Source organism: Symphodus melops (genome assembly GCF_947650265.1).
Source record: "Symphodus melops genome assembly, chromosome: 9".
NCBI lineage: Eukaryota > Metazoa > Chordata > Actinopteri > Labriformes > Labridae > Symphodus > Symphodus melops.
In genome coordinates this window covers 15030205-15050882 of record NC_136699.1, presented here as the reverse complement: position 1 = coordinate 15050882, position 20678 = coordinate 15030205, and the positions used below count along the sequence as shown (strand labels likewise).

The window sequence follows — 20678 nt, the reverse complement described above, 5'->3', positions numbered from 1 at the left end:
TTATCTGGTGCAATTCTTCTTTCCAGATCAAAGTTTAACTCACATACTTGACCTGTGTGATTTGATGACACGATGTGACACAGAGCAGCTCTAATAAATGTTTTTTTCTCGTCTTCTGACCATGTGAAGCACCTTTGCTCTCCGTTTTAAATCCACCCACTCTGATGACAAAAGAGTCATGCGTTTTAAACCACAGGTCACACTCACAGTTGCACACACTGATGGCAGAGGCTGCTATGTGTCTTTATAAACGAGGACACATAGTACATGGGGGCAGTGTGCTGGTGTGGGGCGGTATCACTCTCACAGGCGAAACTTGTCATCATTGAAGGCGATCTCAATGCAGTGAGATATCAGAATGAGATTCTGGAGCCAGTGGAAGTCCCATATCTCCAAATGGGACCTAACTCCATCCTGCAGGACTCCCTCCCCAACAGAGCCGGGATCATCACAGAGTACCTCAAGAATTTCAAACAATATATAATACAACACTAATTAGTATTATGAAAGTGGAGATGTAATTGACCGAAATAACATTTTGTTGAGGAGTTTATTTATTAATCCATTTAAATTCAGTCTTTTTTTTAAAACATCACATTAACAATCATCAGCAATTGAAGGGCACTACATTATTAGGGCCTCAGGAACAGGGATCGACCGTCCTGGTCGACAGGCTGCAACTCTACCACTAATCCACAGGGGGCCCCATAAACACAATGATAAATGCACTGCAACAGACTTTATGGGATGAACTCTGCCTGCAAGAACTTGGCAGTTAACACTTCCTATAGCGTTGATGTATTCACAGTGCATTAAAGCAGATCAGGAAAATCAATGACTCTGCAAGCAGTATGCAATACAAGTCAGAGTTTGCCAAAAAATTCCTATTTGAATATTGAAAGAGTTGTTTACATATGATCGGTAATCTAAGGATTCTAATCTGACTGGTTTGTTGTGCACTTACATTTTACCCTCTTGCTGCTGTCTATTTCTGTGGGTGCAGTTATGTATGACTGTCTTTAGGAATGAAGCAGACTATATTACACCCTGGATCCCACCCTCAGAAGCTGTGCTAAAGTAGCAGCTGATGTCAGTCCTGCTTAAAGACACACGCACGCACATATACACACAAACACACACACACACCTACACATGCACATACATAGTCTACAACCTGTCTACCGACTATTAGGCAGCAGCTTCAAGGGCTAAAGCAAAGGGGGGGGGAGGACTCCTGCACCTCCCTCTCCCTGCAGCACCTCAGCTCTTGGCACAGACTCCTCACTACGTTCACAAATCCTCAGCCCAAGACACCAATCCCAAAACGAAAGCAGGAAGAGGAGGGGAGGGCTGTTATCTAAGGCTCTCAACACCCCCATGTGTGCCTGGTTGGACCATGGATCTGTACTGTCTTCCTACTGAGACCCCCACCACATCCAGTTCCTGCTCCATGGACCCCCTATACGACAACTGCCCACCTTTTGCCCAGCGAGGGAGGGCCAGGGAGAAGGAAATGGAGACTAGGGTTGTGTGCCCGGCTGTAACAAGACTCCCAGGCCCCAGAAGCCCTCAGCCTGGTCTGGCCCCTGCTCTAGCTGAGGTTCCCACAGTGGTCAGAGGGAGTCTAGGGACTGGCGCCTGGCCAGATCACAGCTACTGCAGCTGGAGAGGAGGCCTGGTAAGAGCGGACTGGGAGGCAGAGCTGGCTCCAGAAGTAAACAGAGGGATAGGAGGAGAAAAAGGAGCAGGAGAACAGGGAGGTATCTGGGGAGCTCATCCTAAACACTGTCCGGACCCATCTCAGAGCGAGGAGCACAGGAGCGCTCTCTCAGTGTATGACAACCTCCCCGAAGAAGTCACTCCAGACAGCCTCCAGGAGGTGTTTGACATGGATACGTGCATCAAAGACCCTCTGCAGGGGCAGATATATGGAGGGTGGGCCTCGGAGCAGGGACTGACAGAAGATGACAAAAGTACCTGGTCCTCCTGTGAGATCATCCTTGCTGAAACTGGTCCAGGTAATCAGGACCAAAATCCCGACGAGGACAGGACGCTTGACCGGGAGCCTAAGCTGGATTCAGGATCCTGTGGATTCAAAGAGACGGACCCCTTGTCACCCCCTCAACATATTGCAGTGTGTTCCCCTCAGTTGACCCAAACTGAGAGCCAGATTACATGGCCCTCAGTTGAAGACCAGCAACCAGAACTCCCATCCTGGTCTCCCAGGGTGCCCCCTCCCGTACCTTTAGCTGACCCCTCAGCCAGCGCCCTCCGTAGCCTGCTCACCAGCCTCCAGCAGCAAATAGGGAGACAGAGAGAAGAGTATGAGGAAAGAATAAACAGGTAAATTTACATTTCTTTTATATCAGATTTTAACTTGATAATGCACTTCATCATTTTACAGAGATCCTCAGTATAGCTTTTTTTTTTAATTGTTCTCGATTTAATGTTCGAAAGCTCCACACTTGAGTATGATACTTTCAGTTCACTGAGTTGCCTGTGAGATTTCATTCAGCCCTGGGGGGATTTACAGAGAAGGGTCACAATGTTCCCGGGCCCAGGGAGTTTGTGTCCACTCAGCTGTGCTGCTCCGGTCACCCTGCTGACCCTGACGTTCACCCGGTATCCTGTTTAGATCTCGTGGAGTCTATTAAACGCCTTCAGTGAAGATCTTTGCTTAGATCTATACGGCTGTTCAATGATTTTTAATTTGAGTTGTTTTGATTCACAACCTGTTGATTTCAGCTCTGGAAATCCAAATCTTAGTTTTTGAAATACTTGCATAAATGTGCTTGTCCACTGTCCTGTAAAACAGATTTACAATCATTCCAGTTGGTAAAAATGTTTTTAGTTTGAACAGTCAGAGAGCACAGCCTGTGTCTGTGACCTACAGAAACAGTTCATGACACTAGAAAGAGCTAATTTAAGGGGCCATGCTGCTGACCTAGACACAACACATACTTCATTTACAACGGATATAGATAGAGTGAGCCTCTGTATTAGGTCGCTGGTGCTGTGTGGCATATAGAAGAGTTTCTCTCAGCAAGCATGACAGCATAACATGAATGCGATACATACATTTCATTACACATAATTTACCACCTTTAAAACAAACTCAACTACCCGTTTAATTATTTCAGGAATTAAGAACTAAATTAGCAAAAGCAATTTGCATGTAATGTAACGGTTTTACCAACAAACACAGTACTTACCTTTCCTTACATGGGTACAAAAAAAAAAAAAAAGTCCTCACTCCCATTCCTTTTATTTTTTTTCCTCTAGTCTAGAACAAAGAAATGAAGAGCTGCAGCTGGAGGTGGTTCGTTTGAAAACAAACATGGCACAGCAGCGGCACTGGTACCAGGTCGTCCAGGCGAAGATCGTAGATTCTGAGAGGGCCCGGGCTGCTGCAGAACTACGCAATGCAACTCTGCAGAGGGAGATGGAGCAGTTCTTCGATACATTTGGAGAGCTTAACAATGAGGCAAAGAAGACGGAGTGCATCGTCAAAAGTTTCTGATAATAAATAAAGAGGAATAGTGGGTTCTCATAGACAGTGTGCCCAGAGGACAAAAAAAACTGTCTAGAAATTGAAGGCTTTATGTTGTTATCAAATATGGAAATATTGACCTTGCTAATAGTAAAAGGTTTTCAGTCAGAAATTATCAGAGAAATAAACACATCACTCGAAGTAAATGAATCACTGATGTCCACTTTATTAGTTTTGTAAGGGCAAGAGATGTTGGCCAAGTGATTATATTGTAATCAAACAGGACATCTATGAAAATAAAGGAAGAAACAAAAAGAAGAAACGTGAGATTGATAGTGTGTATAATGAAGCTTTTTCTGTCAACATGGTAAACACCAGGAGAGCTTGAGCACAGCTGTGCTCAGTCCTTATCTGATAAGATTTCTGGGAGTCAATGGGCCACTCCTCTAGTCGTTTAAGGCATGACTGAAAGAATAAGGTCATGGTTTATAAAAGGAAAATATAGTGTACAACATGGTGCTACAAGTCTCCAGTGACTCCGTAGTGTCATATTTCTGCGTGTCCATCACAATGTGCAATCAGCTCTGCAAAAAAGCAGCTCCGCCGTCCATAACCAAGGTCCATCTTTGAAGTTTCCATCTTGGCTGCCAAGGTCTAAATTTTCATTCAGGACTCAACAGCCTCATCCTCAAATTAAACCACAACATGTCCACTTTTACTTGAGGGGCTATCGCCCTCTCTTTAGGTTGGCTTTGCAAACAGGTGCCTGCTGTCTTTAAGGATGATTCAAAGCAGATTAAGAAAGAGAGCACTAAACAGTACATTTGGATAAGACACAGACACACACACACACACGCACACACACACACACACACACACACACACACACAGAAAGACAGACACAGACACACACACACACACACACACACAAGGGCTTCAATGGCAAAATGACAAAGAAAAAAAAACAAAGAAAAAAAAACACCTGCACTAAAACAGGATTTCATAACCGTCAAGTGAAAGAACGGACCTGAAGATTTCTCTTTAGAACAAGGACTACAGTAACTCAATGGCATGTGTAATGCCTTCATGCAAGGTAGACATTTTTATTTGTTTTACTGCACTGATACTTATTCTACGTGACGTCTGACTCGTGAATTGTCACTGTCTCAGTATTAATGGAATGGTTTAGAAAAAGAGCAGCCAATGCATTGTTTATATTAATTAAATGCTTTGACAAGAGGCTAGTTTCACTTGAACCTCATTGTGATTGTGTGCAATACTTTGCAATGACACGAGAATAAATAGAACAAGTTTCATTTTGCCGCTCCCAAACTTACAGGATTATGATGTTCTTTTGAAGTACACTGTTAGTCAGTACCGTGTGTCAAATGGGGGCGATTTAAACATGTGGGTCAACATATACAGTAAGTTGAGTTTCTTTAAAGAAATAAGCGATTTCATCTATTAGGATTTAAATCCATGTGTAACACTGCAACAGCTCCCCCTAGTGTCAAGAGGAGGATCTGAAAGTCCACGTCAATCAAACCAACACATTTAAAAACACTGAATGGATCCACCTTTGGGTGAGTGTTTGTTCATCAAATGGACATCAGATTGTGTGATCCACTTATGGTCAGCTTTTGTTCATACTGGCGTAACATGCATGAGAGCAGCAGGCAGCTGTGGTCTATGTTGAGTGTGTTTCTGCTCTAGTTTGACTACAATATTCTCTGATCTCAAGTAGATATTTGCAACAGGAACAAAAACAAAACTGTTATAATACACGCACGAGGAACAAACACCCTGAAAATCAATATGGATGCATACATCATCAAATATACTAAACCAGGTCAAACAATATCGACAATGAGAAGAAGGATGTAGCTCTGACCCAACACACAATTTGACATCTGGGAATCTATACATAACAAATTCTGACGTTGAAGAAGATCAAAAAGATCCATCACACAGAACTAAAATAGAAAAATAGACCTATTTATAGGGATAAAGAATAAAGGATGAGAAATAGGACCAATAAGATAGTATGTGGATGAGGCAGTAAAGAAAAGATGATTGTGTTTTGATCATTGGATGATGTGGATGTGTGGGGATGACACTAATGCAGGCAGACACGTGTGGTGGACTGCGTTCACTGACTCTCGTCCAGCTGCCCCGTCAGTGTATCAATGCTGCTGCTGTCTGTGTCCGAGGCTAAGGTTTGCTCCGTGGACATGGACGAAATGTCGTTGGCCGATGAGGACTGCGAGGCGGATATTGACACCACGTCTGAAACATCACACGCAGCAGGAGAGAAACGACATTTAGGATTAAGGATATTATTGAAATGGCCGCAGCTGGAAGTGAAGATGCCCGTATCTACATACCTGAGCAATCTTCTTTCATCAGCCCGTTCTTGTTCCTCTCTTCCCAGTCAATCAGCTCTTCATAAATCAGTTCTGTTCACATATTGTTTTAAGAGAAGACAATAAATTCTAAATCGTTGGTCTAAAAAAAAGCCAAATAGATTTTAAATAGTTATCCTGCCATGAGTTATAAGACATGCCATCAACTGAAGCTAAAGAGTCTGACTGCATGTTGCTCATGTTAAAATACGACATCTTTATTTCCTGCTTTAGATGCAGGGTTTGATTTTATGACACTGGACGACTACACGTGAAACACTTCACGATAACATCCCAGACTGACAAAGAAGAGAAGTGCTTTCTGCAGGTTGACATACAGATGTGATGAGATAGGTTTGATTGATCGCCCAGAGGGGACATCCCGTTTTAGCAGCTCACAAGAAATACATTAAATAAGAGATACAAATAAATAAATACTAAGGGCCAAAGGGTTCAATAATAACAACATACTTAAAAATAGTAATCATAGTTCATCACTACTTACATTATTAGTAAGTAGTGATGTGAGTGGTAAAAAGGCCTTGAGCTTATGTAGAGCTTTTCTAGTCTTCTGAGTGCTTAAAGTGTTTTTACACTGCATGTCACATCTATTCATTTACACAGAGACCATCAGAAGTAACTAATCCTCTTCATATGCATTCATACACCACCGACAGAGCAGCGGGAGCAAGGAGCAGGGTCATTTAGTGTATTGAAAAAGGACCCATCAGAGTTCTTGTTGGTGGAGTTGGGGATCAAACCCTCGACCTTCTGGTTGAGAGACGATGACTCACTGAGCCACAGCCCCACTTTGCTCTCACTCCACCAAAAAGTCCTGATTAATCAACAGCATACAGCCGAGCTGGAAACAAATGTAGTATAATATTGAACTGTTTGTTTTTGAAAGCGCTGAAACATTTTATGTTTTTCTAAAGAGTATTTTTGTCAATCTCAGGCAGCACAGTGTGTTTACTATAAAGTATAATAAAATCAATCAGCACATAGTAGAAAGACGGCCACTCCCTGGTAACCTTCACAAAGTTTGAAGGGTCTCTGTATTGCTATAAATACTTCTTCTTTGCACAACCCACTACATGTACAATATATCTATGTATGGATATGTTAACTCCATTCTTAATAGGGTTTCACTGAGCTGCCTGTAAAGGAATGTGTCCTGGTCATCCAGCTGCACTGCTCATAAGTTTCCCTAGAGGGCAGTGCATCCTACCTTTCCACTGCTCGATTGAGTGCTCTCTCTCTTCCAGCTGCTTGTCTGAAATCTGAGGAGGAGGCTGTAAAAAAAAAAGAAGAAGTACACTCATCAGCAAAGTAACATCCAAAAGGGAAACATAACTGTAAGCAATTGCTCACCGCATCAGCCTCTCCAGGGTCGTACCACACGTGTATGTAAGGGTGATTGAGGGCTTCTTCTACAGAGATCCGACTTTCAGGATCAATGACCAGCATTTTGGACAACAGGTCCCGGGCTTGACCTGCTGTTGTGACCGAGTAGAAAGGGCAGTGTTACAATGGAGAGAGGCCTGTGACAACACGTCATTAAAGAGGTCAGATAACATCCTCTGTATGTGTTTGGTGACATTTCTGGGATAGGAAAGATTTGTTTGCTGATTTCAGGGATGTGAAGTCTAAATCTTAATGCCAAAGATAAGAGAAGAGCATTTGATCTAAATGCTCTTCTCTGAACTACTTTTATCAAGAGTCCAGTTTTCAGTGACCTCTTTGTAAATTTGGTAAAAACTAGTTTCACTATTATAATACAGAAAACTGCATTTAAAACAAGATCTATACACCATGGCAGTTATATCTACCATTCTTTTGAACTATCCATGCTAGGAAACTGTAATTGATCTATTTAAAGTTTGACAACTGTGTTTTCATGTCCTACTTTTGAGTTTGTCGTGTTCTGATTCAGAAGGGAAAGCCCAGTCTGGGAAAAGCTCGGCAAAGCTGACGCCAGGATACTGCGGCTTGTTCATCACATAGTTCCTCACGGTCTCCATCAGTCGATTCATAAACTCCAGACTGGGCGTGCCCAGAACCTCAATCACCTTATTCCACTGGTCAATGTCTGCATATGATTGTTAGGGAAAACTCGGCTGCAATATGGGCATGAGCATATGCCAGCAAAGGAAAGAAACATCTGATAAGAAACGGAGTCAGACAACAGATCCAGTTTGATAAATGTCATAAAAGTCAACAATGTCGAGTCCAGGCAGGCGGCTCTCTGATGCTCGACTCGACTTTGAACTACTACACAGTAATTGATCAAGGTTAGCATACTAACATGCTCACTGTGAGGGTGCTGGCATGCTGATGTTAAGCAGGTATGATAGTTTGTGGACTGATCTGAAGTAAGCGTGTTAGCTGGATGATATTTTCTAATTAGCACAAAATAGCTGAGGCAGAGTTTGGTCACAGGTCACTATTACTAATAATCAGTTCTTTTATCCACAGTATCAGACAAATCCAAATTCACAAACATGCTTCAGAGGATAACCAAACATATTTAGAATATACTAAGGGTAATATTCATGTATAAATTCATATAGCATTTCATAGCAATTCATAGCTGAAATCTCCAGAATTGCTGCTACTCACTAAAAGCCATGGATATTAACATGACAGTAACGATTGACATAGATAGAATTAACATGCCATTAACAGCCCTATTAATATTACCAATTCATGTTGTGAGGTTTTAGAACGTCTGGTCTTTAGTATGAACATTCAGGGAGGTGTAATGCGGGCACACAGTTGTTTTAGCTCTGGTCCGGCATCCGAGGTAGAAACAGAAACTTTACAAGAGAACAGGGCTTTGTGTGTGTGTGTGTGTGTGTGTGTGTGTGTGTGTGTGTGTGTGTGTGTCTCCTTGCTGTTTGTTGATGATGAATGAGACAGTGACAGCGGTGAAGGATACGGTCAGTGCCCTGGAAGATTACGCTGCCTTTAACCATCTCTCCCATGATACACCCCACTGACCAGATGTCGACTGTGAACAGAAAACACACACACACACACACACACACAAAGAGAGAAACAAACATTATAAAAGGATCTTGAAACACTGATGACTTAATACAATGTACAACATGCAGCATGGTTTGAAAAACATCGACTCCAGCAGCATCTTCCACTGTGGCTTGCTGCTTTCATCAGATTCATCTTCAGGCTGCCTTTCTTTTCACTCTCCGGCTTTCGAAGCCGACGCATCCATCCAGGCCTTTCTCCCCGCTTCTGCAGCTCTGCTTATCAGTTTACACAGCTGTTGCCGTCTCGCTCACTGTCCCTGAGTGTGTGCTGGGCATAGAGACATGTAGTGTGTTGTGTGTAGCGTGCTGAGCTCACAGTATATGTCCAGCAAACAGCCAATAACTCCTCTCCTCCCTCCAGCTTCACTGGAGCCGAAAAAGCTCTGATAATGTTTCTAGATCAAACAGACCAATGTTAAGTTTGTAAACACAATGCATATAAAGCATACATTTAAACCTCCGACAGGAAACCATAGTCACTGTGACGGCTCAGACCGGGTCGTTACACTCCTGAGTGGGCAGAAATTCTTTCCCAACACATGAGGGTTCTGTATACTTCCTGTTTGTAATCCTACCTGAGTTGATCATTGATGCACCTGCATGGAGTAAAGTTAGTTTAAAAAAGACAAATCAACAGACAAATCAACAACTTGACAAATGATGCCAACATGTTGCGCAAACAGATAGCAGTAAGTCTCCTTCCAAGCCTGTATGTCTTTCAATACAATTTGATCTTAGCAGTGAAGCAGCTGTTTAAAGCAAACTACCACCTCTTATTTCATCTTTTCTCTCTTCAATATTTAAAAATGAGCTGTATAAAAATATCACCTCATAACAAACAAGACAACATCCACTTAGGATCTCCTACCTCCACTCAAGTAAACAGTGGATAAGAGATAAAGAAGGAAGGACACAGTGCTTTCCAGGAAAGAGGACCATGTGAGCGATCAATTCAGCCATAATGCAGCCGACAGACCACAGGTCCACTGCACTAGAGCAGTGCTAATGCATGTTAAAGACACATTGTCATCAATAATAACACACAAATAAACATGGGCTGCAGACTATTTCTATCATTAAACTGATTCTGAAGCATTAGACGTCACAGTGTGTGCTGTCTGAGAAGTCGGCTCTGCTCAGTTTGTTGCTCTAGGTTTCCCTGGTTTTGGAGACGGAGACATTTTTAGCAGATAATGGTGATAAAAATAACTATGATGATCCAAAGTGGTTCAATGTGGCTCTGGCACCTAGTAGTGCTTGGAGACAAAATAACCAGCTAGAGTGTGACTGATACCTGATCAAAGGTTTGTGCCTGTGAACTACAGGCAGTTTTTAAAAAAAGTGAAATTCTAATTATTTTTAGCAGCCTGCGCCATCTGTTCAGCGGATACGCTTCTTTGTTTAAATCCTGCTGTGCATTGTACACGACAGAGTCTGTCAGCCAAACTAATGATGCAACTCTTAGTTAATTACCTCATTTGTTCCTCTGTGTTGAATTATATATTGTGTTTGCATACTAGCTGTTATACTGAAATGAATGTATGATAATCAAATATCAATGATGACTCATTCTCCTACAGGCTGCCGTCATGTTTGATGGTGCACAGGGCAGTGTCAGTTCCATCTTTTTGCTTATGTTGATTTCATTACGGACTGTTTAAAATCGTCTTCCTATAAACACATGCTTGTATCTGATTGATATTTGAAAGATGTGATTAAGCAGTGAATTTGAGACGAGCGTGTCAGCTCATGTGCTGACATTTTAACGGCGTACGTTCCTCGATGTCCTCACCATTCTCTTTGTACTTCATGCCCAGTATGACCTCTGGGGCGCGGTAGTATCGAGTCACCACGTAGGGGGTCATCATGAAGTTAGTGCAGGCCGTCCTAGCCAAGCCAAAATCCAAGATCTTCAGAGTGCAGTCCGACTTCACCACGATATTACTGGGCTTCAGGTCCTGAGGAGAATCCATCAAAACACTGGCTCATAACTGAGGATGCAACAATCCGAGATTAGAGAGAAATAATGACATTTTCATATTCACCACCATTGTTCTGCATTCATTTCAAAACCTAACCAATGAACTTCTATTAAAATCACATGAACATTCTTTAGACGTGTTAATGTGTTTTTTGTTGAAGCCTATATCACAGAAATATCAGTAAACTTATTACACAAAAAAAGACAAAATGAAAATAGATCATCAAAACTTTTGATTGGACTTGTAAAGAGAGTTTTATTTTAATATTTAAAATAATGTTATTGTTAATAGAACACTTGGATTCACTTTATAGATCCTGCAGAGAAAATGTTCCTCAAATGATGTGTATCATCTTCGTTGTTAAGTCTAATTTATTGTTATTATTATTATTATTATTATTATTATCATCATCCTTGTAATCAACTGCCACCCATGTTTTCTAATAATACTCTATATTATTAATATTGTATCTAATCAGGATTGTAGCTTGAGAAAAAAACCGACTGTTACCGTTTTATTTTTAGATTTTTAGAAAACGATTGTGTCTCATTCAGAGAGTTCATTTGGGCTCCTGATGTTGTGTTTTGTGTTTAGCATGAAATTGATCCAGTTTGATCACTGTAATAAATATCAACAATGTTCAGTTCAGAAAAGCTCTTACAACAGTCCAGGCGGGCGGCTCTCTGATGCTCGACTTGACTTTGACCTACAGTAGTTGATCAACGTTAGCATACTAAGATGCTCACTATGAGGGTGCTGGCACGCTGATGTTAGGCAGGTATAAAATAGCAGGTGGACTGACCTGAGGTAAGCATAGCATGTTAGCTGGATGATATTTTCTAATTAGCTTTGAATAGTTGAGGTAGAGTTTGGCAGGTACACTAATAGGACCCTTTAGTTAACCACACTATTAGACCAAATCAAATATTCACAAACATGAAAGAGTAAGAAGATACGAGAAATTGTGAAGGGTAAAATAATCGTATAAAGTCATCTAAGTGAAATCTCCAGAATTGTTGCTCCTCACTAAATGAAGTGTTAGTGTTATGTCTTTGATCTGGTATATCATCCCACAATGCTGAGCGTTTAAACAACAGAGATGAGGGGAATCTACATTACACGGCCTTTAAGAGGAATCATCGTTCTTTCAGATACTATTTTAGGTGGGTGTCTAACCTACTTAAGGTTTCGGGATGTTTGTAATGGATGCTGCACTGAAAACCAACATGTCACTGCTAAGCCACTGATTGAAAGTGACACATTTGTTAAATTGCCTTCAAACTCAAAGTTTCAACAAGTAACTTGGCACTAATATGATATCACTCAGTCCTCATGTATTACTTTTACGTCGGCGTATATTGCCAGGTGGTGATCTCACAAATCAACTTTAATGTGTTCAGCTCTTTAGCCGCATCATTTTCCCAGCAGGTTGTGCAGACGGGGGGATTTTTTGTTTTAAATAATCCCCGGATCACTCTTGATGTACTGAACATGCACCCACATTACTGCTTGGTCCCTCTGCCATGGTAAAGTTAATGTGGTGTATCCTCCACGCCTCTTGATCAGAGACGGACATGAAGCTAGCTTGGTATGATTTTGTTTCTGCTCTGTGCAGGTACTGATGGAAACACTCAATGAAGTGGACCCCTCAGAATTGAATAACAATGATTCCTTGGGGTTAAGCAGCTGGGATAGTATTAAGACTAGTTTCCACCAGTTTATCAAACGCCTCCCCTAACAGCTGTGAAGTTAAAGTGCACTCCAGGGTCAGCCACTGTGAGGTCACTGTGAGGAGTAAAAACAGATGACCATGATGTCATAATCTTCAAATATTCAACCAAATAAGGGAGTTGACCACGGCTATCCATACTGAAACGCTCTCAAAGAGACATCTCTGCATTTGGTATAAAGATAATTATCTGGCATAGAATACAATAGATTACCTTTGTCACTATACAATTGTACAACAACATGATTTTGCTTCACATTAAAGTGCACACAGCTAAAAAACAACAGAAGAAGAAATAAAAAAGTAACTCATATAAACATAAAGAAATAAAAATACAGACTCATTCAGCCCACAGCAACATTATTGGTTACCCTGTGGATGATGCCTGCAGAGTGCAAGTGTCTGATGCCACACAGGATCTGGTAGAGCAGATAGGACATCCTCTCATGGTCCAGATCCATGTGGATCACCTGACACAGGCTGGCATCCATCAACTCCATCACCAGATACCTAGAGCACGTGAAAGACGGCAAAGAAGTCCATTAACCCTTTTATAGGGCAAGTGACTATCATTTCATGTGGCCAGCCTTCTGCACCTCAGTAAGGTCGAGAAGCATGTGATCCTCACTCAGCCAATCAGAGGAGATCACCCTACGTCACTGATCTTGCTATTGTGGCATTTGAACTAAATATGGTAACTTTGTCAATGTTTATTACATGCAATTTTTTGAGAAATGTTATAACAGAAATAAAGTTCTGTGATGTCGCTGACTAACACTATGAGGTTGAATTTTTGAATTTCAAAGAACATAAAGGAATTTACAAACACAAAGGAGTCATTGAAACACAGGAGCACAGAAAGCAGTGCAGCAGAGGAGGTCGACAGGTGGATGATGGAAACAGAAAACAAAACTGCATGAGCGAAAAAAACTCTGCACTGAGTAGATGCTTCCAACCGAAAGACCCTCGGCTGCCACTCACAGGTCGTGGAATTCCTCCAGGGACTTCTGAGGCGTGAACACATTGATCAGACGAATGATCTGCAGGCAGAGACACAGGCCATTAGTCTACGCTGTTACTCTACATCCACCTCGCCGTGGAGAGATGGCCATCTGAGGACAGAGAGCTCAGCAGATGAGTCGTGAGTCACTTGCTCTCCACAATAAATGATCTGCACATAGCAGCAAGTGAGCCTGTCTGTTTCTCTTTTTGGAGTTCAAACTTTATCTCTACATTCTTGACCACAGAGGACTAAGTTCCTTATAAGACTCGGAAAAGACTTTTAAAAAGACTCCAAACTGCACTTTAATACGACTTACAGCTATTCATACATCCATGGACTATTTATACACAGAAACAAAAGCTAGCAGAGGCAAATATTATTATTAAAGGCTTAAATCTTTAATAAGAATAAAAATACATTATATTTATGGGCGCCTTTCAAAAAACCCAAGGACACCTTACAAGCAGACTCCATCAAATCAAGTGGGTGTATTTTTTTAAGGTAAGTTGTCTTGAGTCTAAGTTGATCTACGCCGCCACCTCAGCGGTGTACAGAAAGCTGTTGAGGGAAGAACAAAGAGGGAATCATAAAGTAACACAAAGTTACTACGGTCACAACCCTTTCCACTGTGCAACGAAGAGTTAACAAAGTCTCATATTAGCAGCAAATAAACTTTAGAACGTCATTTTTTACATGATCATGAATGCAGTCCCTCATAGTTTACATGTTCATGAAACGCTGGTTACTTTAAAACACACAGACTGATCTTCTACATGCTGTAAATCTTACATTTTTGTGGTTGACACATTTAAGCAGCACCAGCTCCCTGTAGGCACGCTTAGCATGAGTCTGGTTCTGGAAGGGCCGACACAGCTTCTTCACTGCGACCGGTATGCCGAGGACAGTATCTAGAGCAGAGCTGGTCAAACATAGAGCAGAGGAGAGGACAGAGACTGAGGTAAACCAGGAAGTGCATCAGCCAGAGCACAGCTGGGATCTGAAAATAAAACAGCTTGGACCCCATCTCTTGTCATTTTTTGTTTTCTTGTGTAACATTTCCAATCTGAACGCTTCTTAAAGAGGAGATTTAAGGAAATCTGGTGTGAAGGGGTTAACTTCATTCTGGCTGGTATTCAGTCAGCAACTTGCTTTCAATTTATGAGCTGGAGAGAACAACAGGCACATTCGCAACATTTCCAAATTTGGCAGTGGAATACTTTAATTCTGCAAGAGCTAACATGTCCATGTATTTGGGAGGGGGGGGGGGATATTGACACCCTGTGAAGGTGACACAATAACTAAAATGTTAACAAAATCAAGCCTCTTACCAAACAATGCCCTGGGCCCCAGAGCCGATAGCGCGGAGCTGCTGGTAGCGCTTGAGTACAGTGAAGGTGGAGTCTCCCACCTGAACGCTGTAGAACTGGCTCACCGCCTCACTCATCCTGCTGTACAGTCAGGACCACCAGCACTGTCTGCACACACACACACACACACACGAGGTAGGGAGAAAAAACAAACAAACAGATTACAGACATGACCGTGTATCAACGACACGGGCAGCCCTCAGCAGCAGCATCACACGGCGACTGAGAAATGTAAATAGTTGATGACGCGTTTGTTTTTGGATAGAAAAAAAATATGTCTGTTGTCATCGACTCCTCAGGCAGGAAGTGGAGGAGTGGGTGTATTATTCTTGGCCAGGGCTTGTGTGTGTATCGTGTGGGCGAGGACACACAATTATGTAGCCATGCAACGGCGAGCAGTCACGGCTGTTTGTCATTCCTTTAGAAAACAGCCACAGGTTAAATGGAGTCTGGTATTTGAGCTCCGTCTGTTTGACAGACAGCACGGACCCCAGAACTACAGTACGAGACTCTAATGAGCAGAGAGAAGGAAGAAGCAGCAGGGCAGACATGACGATGAACCAGAGAGAAAAAGCACCTCGAGATGTGTGAATTGTAAAGATACTCGGCGTCAGCCTCGACTCTGAGGCGGCGTGATAAAGAGCACTAAACTACATTAGTGAGTAAAGAGCCGGCTGTCAGACGATCCATTTGAATGTTTCTGCCTGCAGGATGAAATGATGAGGATTTCATTTCAAAGTCACTGTCATAGTTTGTGGCCTTTCTTTCTTTCAGAAAGGTAAACAGCTAACTGTTTTTGGAAAGAGACGAAATGTATTCATTCATAAACACATGCAGGCCGTTTCATTCTTACAAGGAATCATTAAACAGACAAGCAGACAGCACGTTTACCGGTAATAATGATGATTAATATCAGAGCTGTCATGTTTTAATTTTATCCAAGTAAAAAAAGTTCAAGGGTAACAAACGAGTATATTGAAATGGTTCCAGAATAATAAGAAAAAAAGTCAATTCCACACAAAATGTTAAACTGTCCCCTTGGAAAACAATCAAGGGTTTCAATGAGATAACTACGGGACAGTAAACTCCGCTACCGTCGTCATGGCAACAATCCCATAAGAAGTGTTCATGCTGGCTAACAGATCCGCGAGACATTGAAGCAAGGCCGTCGTTTGGACACATTTTGTGTTTCGAGAAGGAGACACCGAACAAAAAGAGGTCGAATGGAAACTGCGGGGGAAAAAAAAAAAATGTTCGGAAGAAATGCAAGTTATTTATTTTCTATGATTTTAGAAAAAAGTTCATTTTTGCTTTAAAACTAAAATGTGTTGTGCGATCACTGCGATGCTTTGATTTCAGTTTTCAATAAATAAGCAGAAAATAGTTCCTCATCAGACGTGCACTCTTTTATTAGAAAAGTATAATAGTGGAGCGTATTTAAAGTAGAGAGCAAAAAAAAAAAAAAAACAATCGTTCCTTAGCGTGATATTGATTTGAGGTCAAATCGCCCAGCCCTACTTTAGTCATAAAAAAAGGAAACATTACTGAACTCAACAAGGTTTCCTCTGACTCCTCTTCACACACGTTAGCAGCTTAAGCCAACATTAATATACTCAAGCTTTTTACTCGAGCTGGGAATGTTTGAGTGTCTCACGATTTTATTCAGACTCTATTTCTGGTTCCAAACAATTCATGATTCAAAGTCTATTTCTGAGTGAGTACGTGCTTCAGGATCTACTCAAGTCATCTGTGAGACTGGCTGGACTTCTTGCTGCTCCATTTGGCATTTTACTGAGTTCGAGAGGTAGCCTTAGCGCTGAGCTGAGAGTGAGTGATTACAAAAAAAAAAAAAAAAAAATCATTATTTTTGGAAGATCATGAATCTATTTAAAGTCTCGTTTTTTTGGGAGGGTTTTTTCCTGCTTGTTCTGACTTTTTCTTCTCCTGTTGATTTCTTCTGTGTTGCACTAAACATACAAGCAGGGACTTAAATTTGCCTTCAGATGTATTAGGTGTGGGTCTGTCATACCGCACTGTTACTCAGAAGGAAAATGAATCCTTCTCCTCTCTATCTGCTTCCCTCCTCTGCTCGTTCTCCTCCTCACATGTACTGCTGCCTCTCACTACACCCAAAGGGAGGACTGCAAAGACCTTTACTTCCTCTCTGCTTCCCTCACTCTTTCCATTCTCCCCAGTTTTGTCTCCTTTTGTCCTTTCTTTACTCTCCTGACATTCTCTCGCTCCTTTGACCTTTTCTAGTTTCCTCCATCATCCCTTTGGCTGCAACAGAGACATTTCTACTGAAGGCCTGAAAGACACGTATAGATATTTTTGACAAATATCTCCACTATGAAATACCAAAAAAAAAAAAAAAACACCTCTCAATTACACCCTTATTAAAAAAACAAAAAACACATGTCAAGGCCTTAGCTCAATGACATTAAAAATAAGGTTTCCCTTGATATGCAGAAGCATTCTAGTTCACCGAATCCACAGCACACATGGATATTTAGGGCAGAAAAATATCCTGCAACTACTGACCCTCAGAGAGATCTACAGGCTGCTTTAAGCTGCTCGCAGTAGCACTTTCAATGTCTGCCGGGGCGCTGAGTCACAACAAACATGTCCAGCTAAAGAGCAACATGAATCATAGCACACAAAGACTCAGCAGCAGGCAGAGCATACTGTATGTGCACAATCGTTCACTGCACACGTAAAGGCTACACGTGCAGTTGACTCAGCACATATTCTCGGGTTTGAGGGGAGATGAAGACGACGTGCAGATCTTCAGAGAGTCAAGCAGGCTTCAGAGGACATCTGTTACACTTTTGGGCCGGCAGCTATTGAAGAATTTAAATATATTCAGGGAGACAGCAGGCAGGGGACATCGCTACCAAGTGAGCACGTAAAGAAAAGAAAAACTCTGCTTGACGGCTTATTCCAACATATTCATGAAAGGCGTGATCATGGCTTTATGTCAGTACTGTCCCATCGCTCGGCCTTAATGAGCACATTATGTTTTTCTCCAACAATTAATCAGCCAGTGCAGGGTCAGTCAAAAGATCGGAATCAGATCGATCAGAAAGATTTCTCTGCTTCCCATGATTCCTTCGACTTCAAGACACCAACCCAGTTTATCATACATACATATTAGTGCTCTCTACGTTAAGAGTACTTTGGTGACTGCATCTGTTGATCCAGTTTGATTTAGGTTTAGCTAAAGGGACAGACTGTAGATTCAGCATGAGAAAACACACTCCTTTAATGTAATGAATGAGTTTAATTTAGATCCTGAACTTTAAAAGGATTCCTGAAGTTCCTGGAGACGGTAAATTAATATGATTGACGACTGTGATCCTAATAATTCAAACTATAACAGGGCAGGTTAAGTGTCTGTTCATTGAGTCCTGAATGCCGGAGGAATTAGTTTCCTCCATAAACCCAGACCTGAATCTGACGGGCTTGTGTGCCCCTTTAATGCCATATAAATACATGCAAGTCTGGGATTGAACCAGTCCCCCCCCCATTACTTACAAGGAGCCATATAAACAAAGGAACAAGATGGGCCTGCACACCTGCTCAAAAGACACCAAAACTTAAAAGTCATCACAATCCCAACGTTTGAGCTCTTCACCTGGCCACCTATACTTCTTCCTCTAGTCTGCTGTTTTTACACTATGCACCTACATGCTGTGAGAAAAAAGACACAGGAAGGACCTGCAACTAAACATCAAATGCACCTTCTAATGCCAACCAAATAAATACACCTCTGGGTAGTGGGAATTTCTCAGGGAGAATTGCACAGAATCAAAATATAGTGTTCAACTGCCTCATACTACTCCTACTACCTCCTTCTATGAGAAACCTAATGACCTCCTCACATTTTTTACATCTTTTACATCTTCTAACACTCTGCAGCCCTTAACTTCATCTGAGATCTTTTAAATTGGTTTGTGACACTTGCAGTTAAAAGATCTAACCTTGCAATAAAACAGAACAACAGTTGAGTTGCCAAAAAGTACATTGTGGTTTGACAACATACTGCTATATGGTGAAAGGCATTAATAATGTATGAGTAAAGACTGTGTGTGGTTCACTACACTTTTTACTGATGATTTGGAAGTCTTATGTTATGAAATGCAGTTTATAAAGATATGTGATTTATTCTATAATTTCATCACTGCTCTTTTCAAGGCCTTGATAACAGGAGTGACCTTGCCGTAAACATCGCAATCCTCAAAACTCATCATGACTACTACCCAGCCCGGGTGCAGGCCAGTCCAGGCTTGGGGTCTGATGTGGCCTTGGCTCTGGCTTGTTGTGCAGCTGGATGGGAGTCAGTGAGCTGGCTATGATATCAGATTAGCATGGCCTGAAGACTCAGCCTCTCTCATCCTGATGTGACAGAGTTACAAAGCACACGGGAGCAAGCGGCATACATGCAGGCTGCGACTGTACTGTCTGCTGTCTGTGTTAAAGATGTCTTTATGGAATGAGACGCACAGTGGTTTCACGTGTGTTGCTTTTTGACATGCTTCTTAAAACCTGTCATACACACTCCTGGTATCCTTGTAGTAACTGCAGGCCTGCTATATGAAGCCACTGTGTCTGTCAGCTGAAACAGCCCATGCCAGACTGTTTATGCTTTGACAAGCACCAGACTGAAGACATGACATGACTGATCCCCTTAAATCCACATGATGCCTAATGTGATGGCGAGCTGAAACTTGCCTGAAAATACCACGTCAAAAAAAACCTACACGGATGAGGAACATACCACCGGCATTGGCTTTCATCACATCTACACCTGTCTTCGTGGTAACTACGGTGATTGAAGAAATGATCTCACTCGACCCATGGACATGTCATTCATGTTGCTATGGTGACATCAGCAAAAAAAAAAAAAAAAAAAAAAAAAGGGGTAAAGGGGTAAGGTATGGACATTAAAAAAATACAGCCATGTGTTATAATGTAGGTGTAACACAGGGAATGATCATTTCCATACGCAGCGTGCCCACTCTTAAATACGCACACACACACACACACACACTCAGAGGTATGAAGTCACCAGTGTGACACACACCGCGGCCGCAGCACTGCTGGCACTCAGTGGTTTTAACATGAAGAAATCATCGGTTCACAAAGCCGACGCTGCCTTTAGATACACAAGGGTTACATCTGCGTTACTTTTGGGGGGTTACAAGGTTACTAAGGCCTACTATACGATTGTTTTTCACTTCTGACGGCAGCACTGCGGTAGTCGGGCCGGGGCTTGAATTGAAAGCTCTGACGGACAAACGGACAGTAGAGGAGGAGACCTACCTTCACCCGTCGCCGTTCCCAGGGCACTCCCATGCATCGAAAACAAAAGTAAAACGCTCTATCCGGCTGTCAGGAACAACCTGGACGAGGAAAAGTTTGTGTGAACGGGTTGTCACGACAGATAAACCCTCCTACTTCTCCAGAGCTCACTCCAGCGGTAGTCTCTGTGAGCAGCACGGAGGGACGAGAGGGAGTGAACGCCACAACAAGCGGAGAGAGAGCATGCGGATGACGTCATCGCGTATAGTTTGCGTGGATGCAAACTTTTTTTTTTTTTTTAAGAAAAACTTTCGAAGGAAACTTTTCTTATGATTAAAAAAGATCGGTATAGGA

General features: G+C 42.0%; 2 protein-coding genes across 3 annotated transcripts; one reads left to right on the top strand and one right to left on the bottom strand.

Moving 5' to 3' along the window:
- The first annotated feature begins 1177 nt into the window (after positions 1-1177).
- LOC306829158 (uncharacterized protein) lies at positions 1178-3812 on the top strand. Its single transcript, XM_079352075.1, has 2 exons — positions 1178-2343; positions 3283-3812. Exons 1-2 carry the CDS (start codon positions 1397-1399, stop codon positions 3518-3520), a joined length of 1185 nt encoding a protein of 394 aa, XP_079208201.1. The 5' UTR covers positions 1178-1396; the 3' UTR covers positions 3521-3812.
- Positions 3693-20578, bottom strand: mapk9 (mitogen-activated protein kinase 9). Of its 2 annotated transcripts, XM_079352073.1 has the most exons (12): positions 20346-20576; positions 14985-15131; positions 14446-14575; positions 13635-13693; positions 13025-13163; positions 10735-10900; positions 8831-8902; positions 7799-7981; positions 7264-7388; positions 7121-7184; positions 5875-5946; positions 3693-5776 (listed from the first exon to the last, which is right to left on the bottom strand). In XM_079352073.1, the coding sequence occupies exons 2-12, from the start codon at positions 15098-15100 to the stop codon at positions 5640-5642; spliced, it is 1263 nt and encodes a 420-aa protein (XP_079208199.1). In that variant the 5' UTR covers positions 15101-15131; positions 20346-20576; the 3' UTR covers positions 3693-5639. The 2 variants fall into 2 exon arrangements, with proteins under 2 accessions (XP_079208199.1, XP_079208200.1); XM_079352074.1 differs by lacking the exons at positions 3693-5776; positions 5875-5946; positions 7121-7184; ... (1 more) ...; positions 7799-7981; positions 8831-8902 and adding an exon at positions 8932-9337 and having other exon boundaries at positions 20346-20578.
- Between the last annotated feature and the right edge of the window lie 100 nt (positions 20579-20678).